Source organism: Melanostigma gelatinosum (genome assembly GCF_949748355.1).
Source record: "Melanostigma gelatinosum genome assembly, chromosome: 13".
Lineage (NCBI taxonomy): Eukaryota > Metazoa > Chordata > Actinopteri > Perciformes > Zoarcidae > Melanostigma > Melanostigma gelatinosum.
In genome coordinates this window covers 22,767,326-22,779,703 of record NC_136646.1, presented here as the reverse complement: position 1 = coordinate 22,779,703, position 12,378 = coordinate 22,767,326, and the positions used below count along the sequence as shown (strand labels likewise).

At 43.4% G+C, this 12,378-nt stretch overlaps 1 protein-coding gene across 1 annotated transcript in view; it reads left to right on the top strand.

Moving 5' to 3' along the window:
• clec16a (C-type lectin domain containing 16A) overlaps positions 1 to 12,378 on the top strand; it is a 34,900-nt gene that overhangs the window by 15,686 nt on the left and 6,836 nt on the right. The window contains exons 11-20 of the mRNA XM_079281253.1: positions 453 to 564; positions 1,265 to 1,365; positions 2,136 to 2,255; positions 2,519 to 2,628; positions 4,218 to 4,262; positions 5,712 to 5,762; positions 5,853 to 5,981; positions 6,268 to 6,388; positions 10,816 to 10,967; positions 11,669 to 11,873. Coding sequence (XP_079137379.1) covers positions 453 to 564; positions 1,265 to 1,365; positions 2,136 to 2,255; positions 2,519 to 2,628; positions 4,218 to 4,262; positions 5,712 to 5,762; positions 5,853 to 5,981; positions 6,268 to 6,388; positions 10,816 to 10,967; positions 11,669 to 11,873 — 1,146 coding nt within the window. The remainder of the gene's footprint in view (positions 1 to 452; positions 565 to 1,264; positions 1,366 to 2,135; positions 2,256 to 2,518; positions 2,629 to 4,217; positions 4,263 to 5,711; positions 5,763 to 5,852; positions 5,982 to 6,267; positions 6,389 to 10,815; positions 10,968 to 11,668; positions 11,874 to 12,378) is intronic.

Below are 12,378 nucleotides of genomic sequence, written 5' to 3'. Positions count from 1 at the left end.
ATCGTGGGCTGCAGAGGAACAGATAGTTTCTAAATGACACATGTATCATTCGTGGTGGAAAGATGACGCCCACCCTATTTAACCGATTGCTAATAAAAGAGATAAAATAATAAACCTTTTGAAGGATAGTTCCTTAGGTGCTAAAAAGCATTGATTGAAATATTCTTGCATTTGAATGCATCACATAGTACATTTTATGCATTGAAAAATCAGTATTTTGTTCCTAATCAATAGTAGCAGACACTGATTGGCTCGTCTTTGCTGTCTTTACACGTTTAAGATTTTTTAACTAAAGAAGGAAGCGCATCAGACTTTACATTCATATTCACTGGTGACAGGAGCTCATTTTTGTGTGATGTGAATGTTCAAAAATACATATATATATTTTTTCACATTTATGTATATACACATGTAAGTAGGTACAGCGTGTGCGTGTGTGTGTGTTCACACAGAGATCGAGATGGTGGTGATGGAGAAGTGTAAAGTGTCGGAGCTGACGGAGCAGAACACCACTGATGAGGAGAAGACCGCTGCAGCCACCCGCACACACACTCAGAGGAGCAGGTACACACACACACACACACACTCAGAGGAGCAGGTACACACACACACACACACACGCAGGTACACACACTCAGAGGAGCAGGTACACACACACACACACACACTCTGAGGAGCAGGTACACACACACACACACACTCTGAGGAGCAGGTACACACACACACACACACACACTCAGAGGAGCAGGTACACACACACACACACACACTCTGAGGAGCAGGTACACACACACACACACACACTCGGAGGAGCAGGTACACACACACACACGCACTCAGGAGCAGGTACACACACACACGCACTCAGAGGAGCAGGTACACACACACACACACACACTCAGAGGAGCAGGTACACACACACACTCAGAGGAGCAGGTACACACACTCAGAGGAGCAGGTACACACACACACACACTCGGAGGAGCAGGTACACACACACACACTCAGAGGAGCAGGTGTATACACACACACACACACTCGGAGGAGCAGGTACACACACACTCGGAGGAGCAGGTACACACACACACAATCAGAGGAGCAGGTACACACACACACTCGGAGGAGCAGGTGCACACACACACTCAGAGGAGCAGGTACACACACTCGGAGGAGCAGGTACACACGCATAACTGAACTAGACGTGGAAAGAATGATTAAAAAGGAAAATAAGGTGTTTGTGGACTGAAGTCTTGTCTTTCTGCAGGCCGTTCTTAGACATGGTGTACAGCGCCCTCGACTGCACCACCGATGACTACCACGCCCTGTTTGTCCTCTGCCTGCTCTATGCTGTCTCACACAGCAAAGGTTGGCCTCTCTTTTCATTTCATTGGGTTGGTTTTCGTGACTCATTCTAGGTACCTGGTATATGAACTTAACTGGCATCCATATTGGAGGTCCGTATAGAATCTTTCATTGCTTACTTCCTGTCAGGCACTGCATTAAGAAACAGGCAACAGGCAATAAAAGGTCTCATTTAGAATGTTTTTGTTGTCGCGTTTGAAAATGTCTGCACATTACTGCTTACATTTCTATAAGCAGGACTGACTCAACAGAACTGAATACATCTGGTTCATTCCTGAGGCGTCTTTGACACAAAACTGTTCATTTCCTACTTTGCATTTGATCAGATTTGTTTCAATACACACTCAGTTGCCGTGCAACAGGCATTATATGTTTGAGCTGTCCGTGGGTCTGTCCGTACCTTCTTGGACTCTACGATGAACTGATTGGATTTTGATTTAATTAAGACAATGTCACACACGTCTAATAGGATAAAATGATGAAGTGATGACACTTTGGACAAACATGGATGTAAACTTCAACATGACTGGTTGGAGCAGGAGTGTTCAAAGTTAGCATCACCCACAGAGTCACTATGGCTACTTTTTTGGGGAGTTACGCAAGTTTGAAATAGACTGTAATTTGAGAACCTTAGATTATTTTTAAGTAGACCCAGGACTGAAGACGAGGCAGTGTCCTATCATCGTCTATTAACAAACCTGTAACATCTCAGTATTCATGTTTATGCCACCAAATCTGCATTCTTCCTGACCTGACCGTCTGTCTGTCTGTAGGTATAAACCGAGATCTTCTGGAGCGTCTGCAGTTACCAGTTCCTGACCAGGAGAAGAGTTCCTACAGCCTGGTGCTGGTAGAGAGACTGATCAGAGTAATGAGTCATGCAGCACAGCCAGGTAAGACACACAGACACACACAGACACACACACAGACACAGACACACACACACACACACACACACACACACACCAGTGAATGGAAATGTTGTAGAAGATGTTAGACGTGTAACTCAAAAACCACACGTTCATTTTATTTTATTAACTACATATTAGATATTAACGTCGCACACACTGTTCCATGCAAACTTTGGCTTTGTTGAGCTAATATGGAGAAAAATGTCCTCATTACTTCTTCATATATTTCTCGTGTGTGTGTGTAGATGGTAAAGTGCGTCTCGCTACCCTGGAGCTGAGCTGCCTCTTGTTAAAGCAGTCTGTGCTGTCTGGAACCCACTGTATAATCAAAGATGTACACCTGGCCTGCCTGGAGGTACAGCACACACTAACATGCACACGCTACACTCCGACGTAAACCTATCAGTGCAAGCAGGTGGGAAGTTGGATCTTGTTCCATTCATAGCAGTGACTGTATCACATTCTGAGAACCCGTAGCTGCAGGGTTTTGTGGTTATGACTTAAGAAATGTTTCAGCAGGGACGAGCCGGACCACCTCTCCAAACCTCACATCTCGGCTCATTAGCCGTCTTCTCCTCCTCATTGACTCCCTCTGACTCCTCTTCCTCTCTCCCTCTCTTCTCTTGTTACCCGCCCTGGCTTGCACAGCACTCTGTTTTTCTTTCTCATTCTTCTGGGAATTTTATTGTTTCCTCTTCACTCACTTCAGGGTAGTCCTCCACACCCTCTTTCTCTGCAGTCATTTCAAAAGAGGCTACAGGAAGTAGTTGCACGACTGCTTTTGTGATGCTTTTTGTCTGAATTTAAATTTTTGAAAAGAAACCACGTCTAATCTGACTGAGTGTAAAAGTGAATTGAAACCTGACCATGTTTCACCTCCTGATATCAGTCGCATCACAAGGGGTTTCTGCTTGAAGAACGTCCCACTTTTGACACAGCTTAATGTTGACGAAGCTGCTTCTTTGGCTGCAATGGTTGAGGGGTTTTCCAGGAATTAGGATCATTATTTTTAGTCTAAGTTTATTTTGCTTAACTGGCTTCTGGCTCTCTTCTGTGTGCACTCCAATAGTGACACAATGATAAAAAAACTGACCTTACCGACCGTGAAATAATAATTCTGTTGCTATTATTTTCCGTTGACCCTTAACCTGCTGATTACCTTTCTGCCCTGCTGCTGGGAAATAGCTGACTAGTCATATTGCTAATCTCTGACAGGGAAACTGTCCACATTTCCAGATTTAGTTGATTTAGTGTTAATTGTTGTTGGCGTCACATTGTTGGAGGATTACTGGATGTAAAAGCACTTTCATTCTACCATCGCTGCAGGAGGAAGACTGTCCGTCCTTCCTCCAGCTCTCTGACACTTGATGGCAATAGAATAACCAGGGAGGCATGCATTGCTGTTAAAGGAAGTGGCCTTACAGAACACATTCCTGTTAAGTGTGTGTGTGTGACTCACTGTGTGAGTGTGGGTTTAATTGACAGGTGTGACTCTTTCTCAGGAACAGAGTGGACAGAAGATTCACAGTAATTAGTGATGATGTTAAGTAGTACTTAACAAACTCAGATTGTTGTTCTGTTTATTTGTTTTGAATGCAGTACTGGAGCATTCCAATGTATTTTATTCCTCTCTTATTCATTGTTTATTGAGCAATAGTTGGCAACCCAGAAGGAAGATGTAGTAGCAGTAATATTAATAGTACTAGTAGTAGTATAAAGAGCGGCAAAATATGTCTTGAAGAAGTAGTGAGCAAACTTGAGCTTTATTTCAATCGTCACATACATACAGGTACACACAATACCTGAATTTAAACCATCCTTTTAGGAGGAGTGGCTTGATTTTTGCATTTTTATAATCAACGCAATTTGTCGATGTGTTGCTTCTGTGTCACATGAAAAGATGGTTCAGACTGTATTTGCTAATATTATTGTTTGTGTTTGCAGGGTGCTAGAGAAGAAAGTCTGCATTTACTGCGGAGATTCTACAAGGTGAGAGTGAACAGTAACACACACACACACACACACACACACTTACCTACATAAACATGAGTGCTTCTCTCCCATCTACCCACACACATATATATATATATATATATATATATATATACTCTATATGCACACAAGAAGGAAGGACAGACTGAGCAGCAACAGACTGCTGGAAACACTCAGACAAGCAGACTGACGCCGGCCAACAAATGATATTAATGTCACATATGTTTGCATTCTTCTGACTGCACAATAGGACTTCAGCTGACAAGTCATAGCATGAAAAACCTTTGCTGTTCTGGCTGCCCAGACAGAGATCTCTGCTGAGACAGGCAGGCAGACGGGGAAACAATCATTTAGGGAGAATAATAAAGAAACGCTCTGGTGTTCCAACCAGTTGTTCCAGAGATACGTGTCTCACTAATAGCTGAATCATCTACCCGTCCTGTCGCCATTGTCTGTGTGTGCTCTACTTATTAGAACCAAGACCATTTCCCTGAAGGTGTAATAGGTAAAAGTGAAAGTGTTTCCTTTATATTATACAGCTTGAGATGTATACTCGTAGGCAAAGTGCTTTCAGTGCTTTCTGTTTCCCTCTGAGTGTCTTTGGATATCAGTTTTGGAATCAGTCACAGGAGTTGAGTTTTGCTGACTTTTACATAATTCAACCAAGTGGAGCAGAGCGCTCTGTTTCAACATTCAGGGAAACACTCTGAATATCAGCAAAAGAAGCTTCCTGATCGGTAAAATCATAAATGATTGTTCCTCTCGGTTAGCTATTGATTCTCAACTGGTGCAGAAAACTATATTATCAGAAAGAATCGTGAGAGTCGATTCTTCCATTCACTGTAGCACAGATGAGTCAGCTGAGTGCATGATATTGACATGATATGAGTCATATCCTATGAGGAAGTGAAGGAAAACACGATACAGGGATTCTTTTGGGGAATGTTTTCAGGACAGAGCCGTAGCTTGTTTAGTATCATCAGAGTTTTAATCCACAGGTAATTTATACATGTGCGCATTAACATTCTTCTTTTTACTGGCATCATGATTAATGAGACAATTCCAGACCAGAATGAGGCCTGATTTTAAATCGTTAAAATTAAGAATTTAAGCACAAAGCAGGTTTTTAATAGTGATGCCTCCTGTGATATACACATACTCTGCTCTTAGCTCCATGTTTTGTATCTGTATCTCTACATGCACCAACATATAACGATGTGTAAATGGGTTTTACCGTTGTCGGTGTTCCAGGATGATGCCAAAACAAGAACATGCGTAAATCAGTGGGTATGCATGCATGATGAGTAAGATGCGTTTATAATTCAGACGCAGAAGATGCATTTGCTTATTTCTGCTCTGCACACACGGTTCTTATTGTTTGAATGCATCTGATGCTTTCACTGCTGCAACTCTCTTTCACCACACATTTGAATCATGTCATCACAGGGCGAGGAGATCTTTCTGGACATGTTTGAAGATGAGTACAGGAGCATGACGGTCAGTTCGATGTGTTTTGTGACACGATTCAAATGTGCTCCTGGTGTTGCTTGGAGCTTGTCTGTACTCGTGCACGTGTGTATGTTGCAGAGTAAACCTCTGAATGTGGAGTATCTAATGATGGATGCCTCCGTGCTGCTGCCACCCACGGGTACCCCTCTGACTGGCATCGACTTTGTCAAGAGGCTGCCCTGTGGAGACGTGGAGAAGACACGCAGGGTACGTCCACTCATTCACCGGAGCGCAGTCCACACTGTACGTAACCCTGACCGTCAAAAGCCATGACTCTCTAATGCAACACGTTGTTAGACTCCTGAAAAGTCGGGTGTTATTGTTTGCACTGTAGCAGGTGTAACTCACTTTGCATTCCTTTGGTTTTGTGTTTTGCAACCATGCTGCAAACCGATGACAGCAGCATGGCGGCACTCCAAAGATCAGATGAAAGATAAAACGTAAGCCGTTGTAGTTTGTGTGTTCATGTGGGGCCGCTCCTCTCTCTGCACAGGCGATCCGTGTGTTCTTCATGTTGCGGTCCTTATCGCTCCAGCTTCAGGGGGAACCTGAGATGCAGCTGCCTCTGACCAGACCAGAAGACCTGATCAAGACGGATGACGTCCTAGACCTCAGTAAGTCACACACAGAGAAACAGAGGCACACTGTATACTTTACCAAACCCAGACCGCATCCTACAGGACCCTCGACGCGCTTACTTCTGTCATCATTTTTACCCTTTTGGGAAATGGAGTCGAACTTCAGGGTGGGACACTGTGAAATACTAAATTAAGTGTAATTACTGCACTAAAAGTATAACCACAGAAAGTTAAGCAAAGATAGTTACAGAGACGTCTCTCTGTCTTACACACTCACTCTCCCTGTAAAAGACGGCATTCGATCGACAACACAGACATGCGAGTGCAGTCCTAACGATACACGCATATGCAAACGTTCACAACCACAACGACGGAGTAGAGCACACAGACGTGCTTGCAACAAGTGTGTCTGCACACAACTTCCCACACTGAGATAGCCTGAACCATCGGCTCTTACTGTACACAGGTGTGGAGGTGCTGTTGTGGAGACTTGCGTGTGGTTAGCTCTGCCTTGCAGGATATCAGTACTGCAGAGTTTGTGTTTTTTGTTGTTGTTTTTTGCTGACGTGCAAATATGCCCTTGTGATTCTGAAGTTGTGACTATTGTTAAAACAAATATAAATATGCAACGTTTTGCCGTCTCAATCTCACAGCCGTCCACTTCTCCGTGACTGAAGGGAGGCTGCAGCGCAGCTACCTAAAGTGTTGTTGAGGTGTTTGTTTCAAAGGTCATTTCTAACACACGGGATACACCTGGTTTGATTTTTATCTCTGTATTATGATTACTAACAAATCCCATGGAAACAACCAAACTACAGGGAGTTTAGAGGTAAAAACGACCTCAACTCATCGTTGAGGACTAATATAATTTACTGAGATGTACAAATAAAAAGTCAAGTTAAAGCTGCACGCGGCGTTGATCGGGCCTTTGCACATGTTGACTTAAAACTTAAAAATGTTACTGATAAAATAAGAATGACAGAACCGAGTGTATATACCACTTTACTCATATCTTTCACACTGAAGGAGAGGAAAGGTGCTAAAGAGCGGACGGGACAGCCGCCTCTTCTTTGAAATGAGCCTCTTCCCTCGTTGAAGTTCATTTTGACAAGCGGAACATCTCAGAAAGAGAGTACGGTTCACCACAAATTCCCCAGCGTGTCATACGCTATCTATATTAGGTGTATCTTATGATGCAAGCAAAGAAAGTTGTCTTTCCTCTTTCACACACCATCTTTTTTTTATTCTGCTTTTCTTGTTTTGTACCGACGACGTAAACATGAACATTTAAGACACTTTTTGTAAAAGATATTACTTGCACTACTGCACTTGAACTGGTTTTTTGGTTTACCTAATATTTTATCTTATTTGGGATTTGAAATGATTAAAGTGGAGGTAGGTGTATCATTAATATCACTTCTTAGAATTAAACACAAAGAGAAAAGTTCAATGTAGATTCCTCCGGGTGACTGAGCAGTGATGACTGTACCGTCTGGCAGCAATGGCCTTTTGCTACTTATCGTATCATCTGTGATGACTGAGCTGCAGTTTCGGTACTTTTTGAAAAAGTTTGCGGAACGAGTAAAGATTTAAACCTGATTAGTGGATCAAACCAATGACATGGCACTGAACCTTCAGATACTGAGACGCTTTCTGTGGATGTGTCATGGTTGTGTGCTCATTTGTTTCTGCAACAAAATACTACGTATTAATATATTTCATTCATTGTCTTCAGACTACATGGAACGGTCGTAGTTAACTGTTGTCAATAACTGACCTAGTTTGAATTCTTAAGAGACTTTCCACTTCTGTGTTTGATGTGTTTTGCGGGGTAGAAAATCCTTTGACGAACAGATGGAAACATATCTATTGAAACCAAATGTCTCCCTGCAGCGCCACTTTCAAATCTAACCCAGCGGTTGAAACTGCGGCTGTCTTTTTGTAATTCCAAATGCCTGTTGAAAGAGTCTGTGGCAGATATAGGTTCATGAGCTGTAATATTAAACCTGGAATTACTTCCACTCATTTTCTGTCACCTGAATGAATACATCATTTTAAAGATGCTCAACTTTTGCCTCCACGGCTGAGCTGGGGGCTAACTGTGCTAACGGGGCTAACAACGTCAACAGAGCTTGCATCTTTGTCTTTGCCTTGATCGGGACAAAGCTCACCAAAGATTTAAACGATCTTTGGTGATTTAACTCTATAGTGAAAGAAAAACTCAACCCCGCATTGGGTTTTCCTTTGTTTTCTAAGTCACTGTCACTTTTCTACAAGTCAGATTGACTAAGAACTCTCTTACAGAGTGATTCTGGAGAGAGGGAGGGTTTTTTTTATCGTGGGTTGGGGAATTTAAACCTGCAGCCTTCCAACCACAAACTCCTTTCTCTGACCAATAGGCTGCCACCGCCTCCAGTTCGCCACATCATCGGTTAGCTGTTGCTGAATCTCAGAACATTTGCTAATGTCAGTACCTGTATATTGTGTCAGTGGAGTCATAGTATTTGTGGTTTCAGAGATTGTCTTGCAAGCGGAAGGTCATGTTGCATTCCCATCAACTGAGGAAGTGTGTACCTATTCTTTGCTGCAAACTAATTGTGCATAAAGTCACCTTTTGAAGAATCTGAAAACTGGTTTATGTGTTTCTAATGAGCCGTGACGCGTTAAGACGGAATACTGAAGAATACACTGGCGGCATATGTTCTTTTATCTTTTCATACCTGTGAATACAGTCACTCCATTGTTTGCCTTCTGTAATGTTTGTGCAGTAGGCAGGTTGTTGGAGGGAAGATGTTAGCCTCAGGGACAGTGTTTACAGAGCGCTACGGCTGCTCTCGCTGTACTGTGGTCCGAACAGCTTCAGTCACGTCATGCTCGTAGTGACAGTGTCTCACTTCTATCTGACGAATATCAGCAATAAAGAGCATCAGCAACACTGATGCTGAATGATTAGTGATGTACACCTGTCCTGATAAATGGAACCGATGACTCAGCAGTACGCCTTCACACACTGAAACTGTGGCTGCAGATGTTTTTTTGTGAGGGGGAGGCAGTCTAAAGATTCACCTGACTAATAGATGGAGACACTCTGCGCCTTTTTTTTTTAATCAAGTTGACCCCCCCCCCCCCCCCCCCCCCCCCTCTGTAGTCAGAAGTCAACATTGGGGGTGGAAGGGTTTTTTTCTGCAGCTAGTCAGGGGGTTGAAGTTATTAAACTTCCCCTAATTTCTCTGTCCATTGTGCTGTTGGCGTCACTTTGCTGCCAGAGTAAATCGGGGACTACCTCCACAGCTGCAGGGACTTCACCCTGCTCACTGTTTCAGTGGGTAGAGTCAAGTTCCTGGTAACTCCCGGTGATCTTTGAATGTAACGTGTATGATTTACACAACAAGCCGCCAGCTGTGAAGCTATAAATAGTGTTACCCCAGATCAAACAGTTCTGTACTTAAATGAACAAAACTTCACATGAATAACATTCGTCGCGTACCGGTTTAATGTTGGATTAGTCAGGATTCTTGAAAACGGATATTTAAGGAACCAGAGAGCTTAAATACTATAAAGTGGAAGCGGCATGAGTAAGAGAAGTTCATCGGGGGGGCGCTTTACATCAGTAGGTTGTTACAAGTTTACATTAAGAGCCAGTGACAGACTCTGATATTAAACACCAAGCCAGTGGTGTCAAATCGGGTCATCATCAGTTCCACATGTCATGTTTGTGTCGCAGAAGGTTTTGTGGTGAACTGATGTGGGCTCATCTGTTCTTCATGCTGCCAGACGTGTGGGAGAGAAGTGTTCTCGGTCCTCTCAAGTCTGCGTAGCGGTCCGTTTGGACCGGCTGTGCTCTCCTGTCGAATACCTGCAAAGAATAATTACCGTCCCATCAGACTCGGCTGTGCTTCGTGTTGAGTGCTTGATGTGGAAAACGTGTACTTCCGGTCTGTGTTGTGTAACCCTCGGTCGAGACTATTTACCGTCGACGTCTGGAACGTCGTCAAGGTCCTCATCTTATCGCGACCTCCAGACAGCCAAGGACTCTGATACCAAACCGTGACAGCACACAAACCATGCATTTCTACCGCAGTGCTAAATCCCAAAAGCTGCACGTTAACCTGGTAAAAAATGATATGTTGGCATGCTCATGTTAGCATTTAGCTTAAAGTAGCGCTGTGCCTAGAGTCTGAGTTAGTCCAGCCTCACAGAGGCTGTAGGACAGGCCTGGGCCTGCTAAATCCTGCTCTACATTACTAAGTGTAATTATTTGAACCGTAAACGGATCATTCCTGTCCTGGATGTACACTCTTAGTCTTGTCATCTTATGCAAACGGCATATTTCATGTATGTTGACTTTGGAGCCTTTGTCCCAGCAGGTGATATTGTGTTTGCTAAAGATCACAGACTCACCTGAGGTCCTACTCGGCCATACCTCGACTCGACTCACACTCATTGTCTGTCCCTTTCTTCAGATAACAGTGACCTAATAGCCTGTATGGTGGTCAGTAAAGATGGCGGCCAGGCCCAGAGGTTCCTCGCTGTCGACGTGTACCAGATGAGTCTGGTCGAACCAGAAACCAAGCGCCTCGGATGGGGTGTGGTCAAGTTTGCTGGCCTTCTGCAAGTAAGAGGAAAGGGGCGTGTCCACATCTGTGTGGATGTGTGTTTGTGCCAAAGAGTGAATGAGATGTTCAGTCATTAAAACCGATGATTCGTTTGTGTTCCTCCTTTTTTATTCAGTTTGAACTATTTCTACTTCCCTCCATCTACTTTACAATCATGCTTTGTATTCATTTACTTTCTCAGTTTTTTTTTACTGCCACCACTTTGTCCTTCCTGTTTCTCTTCTTCTCTCTCCTTTGTTCATCAGCTGTTGATTGTTGCTGCCTGAGCCTTTCATATCTTTTTTCACCAGAGAAACACTAGAAATGTATCGCCAGAGATCTTCCAGTAACGCGCTTCGCTGTCACTTCTGGGTACTTTGACGATTGTAATCATGTTTAGTCGTGCTGCGTCAGTATGGCCACAGATGAGATGAGTTGATCATTTTTCTGAAGAAATTCTGAAAAATGAATTTCATAATAGATGGATACAGTATGCACAGCTGTTGTGAAATAGATGTACAGTCGTGTAATTACGGTGTTTCCTGTTTACGCTTTTCTTCCCTTTACTGCTTCATGAATGTCACTTTAACTATTGTTGGGGTCTGAATTTATGAATGCAGCTAAAGTTTATGTTCCATTCATCTGTCTCTCAACTCACTTTCCATGTCTTTGTCTTCCTGTTTTCTTCTTCATCTCTGCTCTTTGTTCCCCCTCTCGACAGGACATGCAGGTGTCTGGCGTGGAGGACGACAGCCGAGCGTTGAACATCATCATCCATAAGCCCGGCTCCAACCCCCACGCCAAGCCCCTGCCCCTCCTGCAGGCCAACTTCATCTTCGCCGACCACATCCGCTGCATCATCGCCAAGCAGAGGCTGGCCAAGGGTCGCATCCAGGCCCGACGCATGAAGATGCAGAGGATTGCTGGTGAGTAGACAGGAAGCCGTGATCGGATGGTCAGCGTGACCTTTTCCTCACAGAGGCGGGAAGTGTTTCATTTGAGTGTGTTTTTTAAAGAAATCACGTGAGATGTTAACCAGAAAACGATGAGTAAAAGCAGAAGTACACAACACTGAAAATATAACAATGGAGAATCAAATCGTCACGAATGTACCACATCGCTGAACAGCTCGCACTGCTTCCAGCTCATGTTTCACAAGGCTTCAACGTCAACCAAAGGATTTACCCCAATTAGAAGAAAATGTTATTTAAGAAAAATGACCAATTCATTTGATGTCACTTTACTAAATTAAGAAGTGAAACTCCGCCAACAGAAGTGACTGCTATTCTATTTATGAAGCGCTTCATGGTAACAGTAATTTCCCTGAATCAGTCCTTCCTCTCTCTTCATTCAATTCTAATTAATCAATTAATACACATTTTGAATGACTTCCTCCTCCAGGCCCTTTGTACTGTAAGCACTGATGGATTT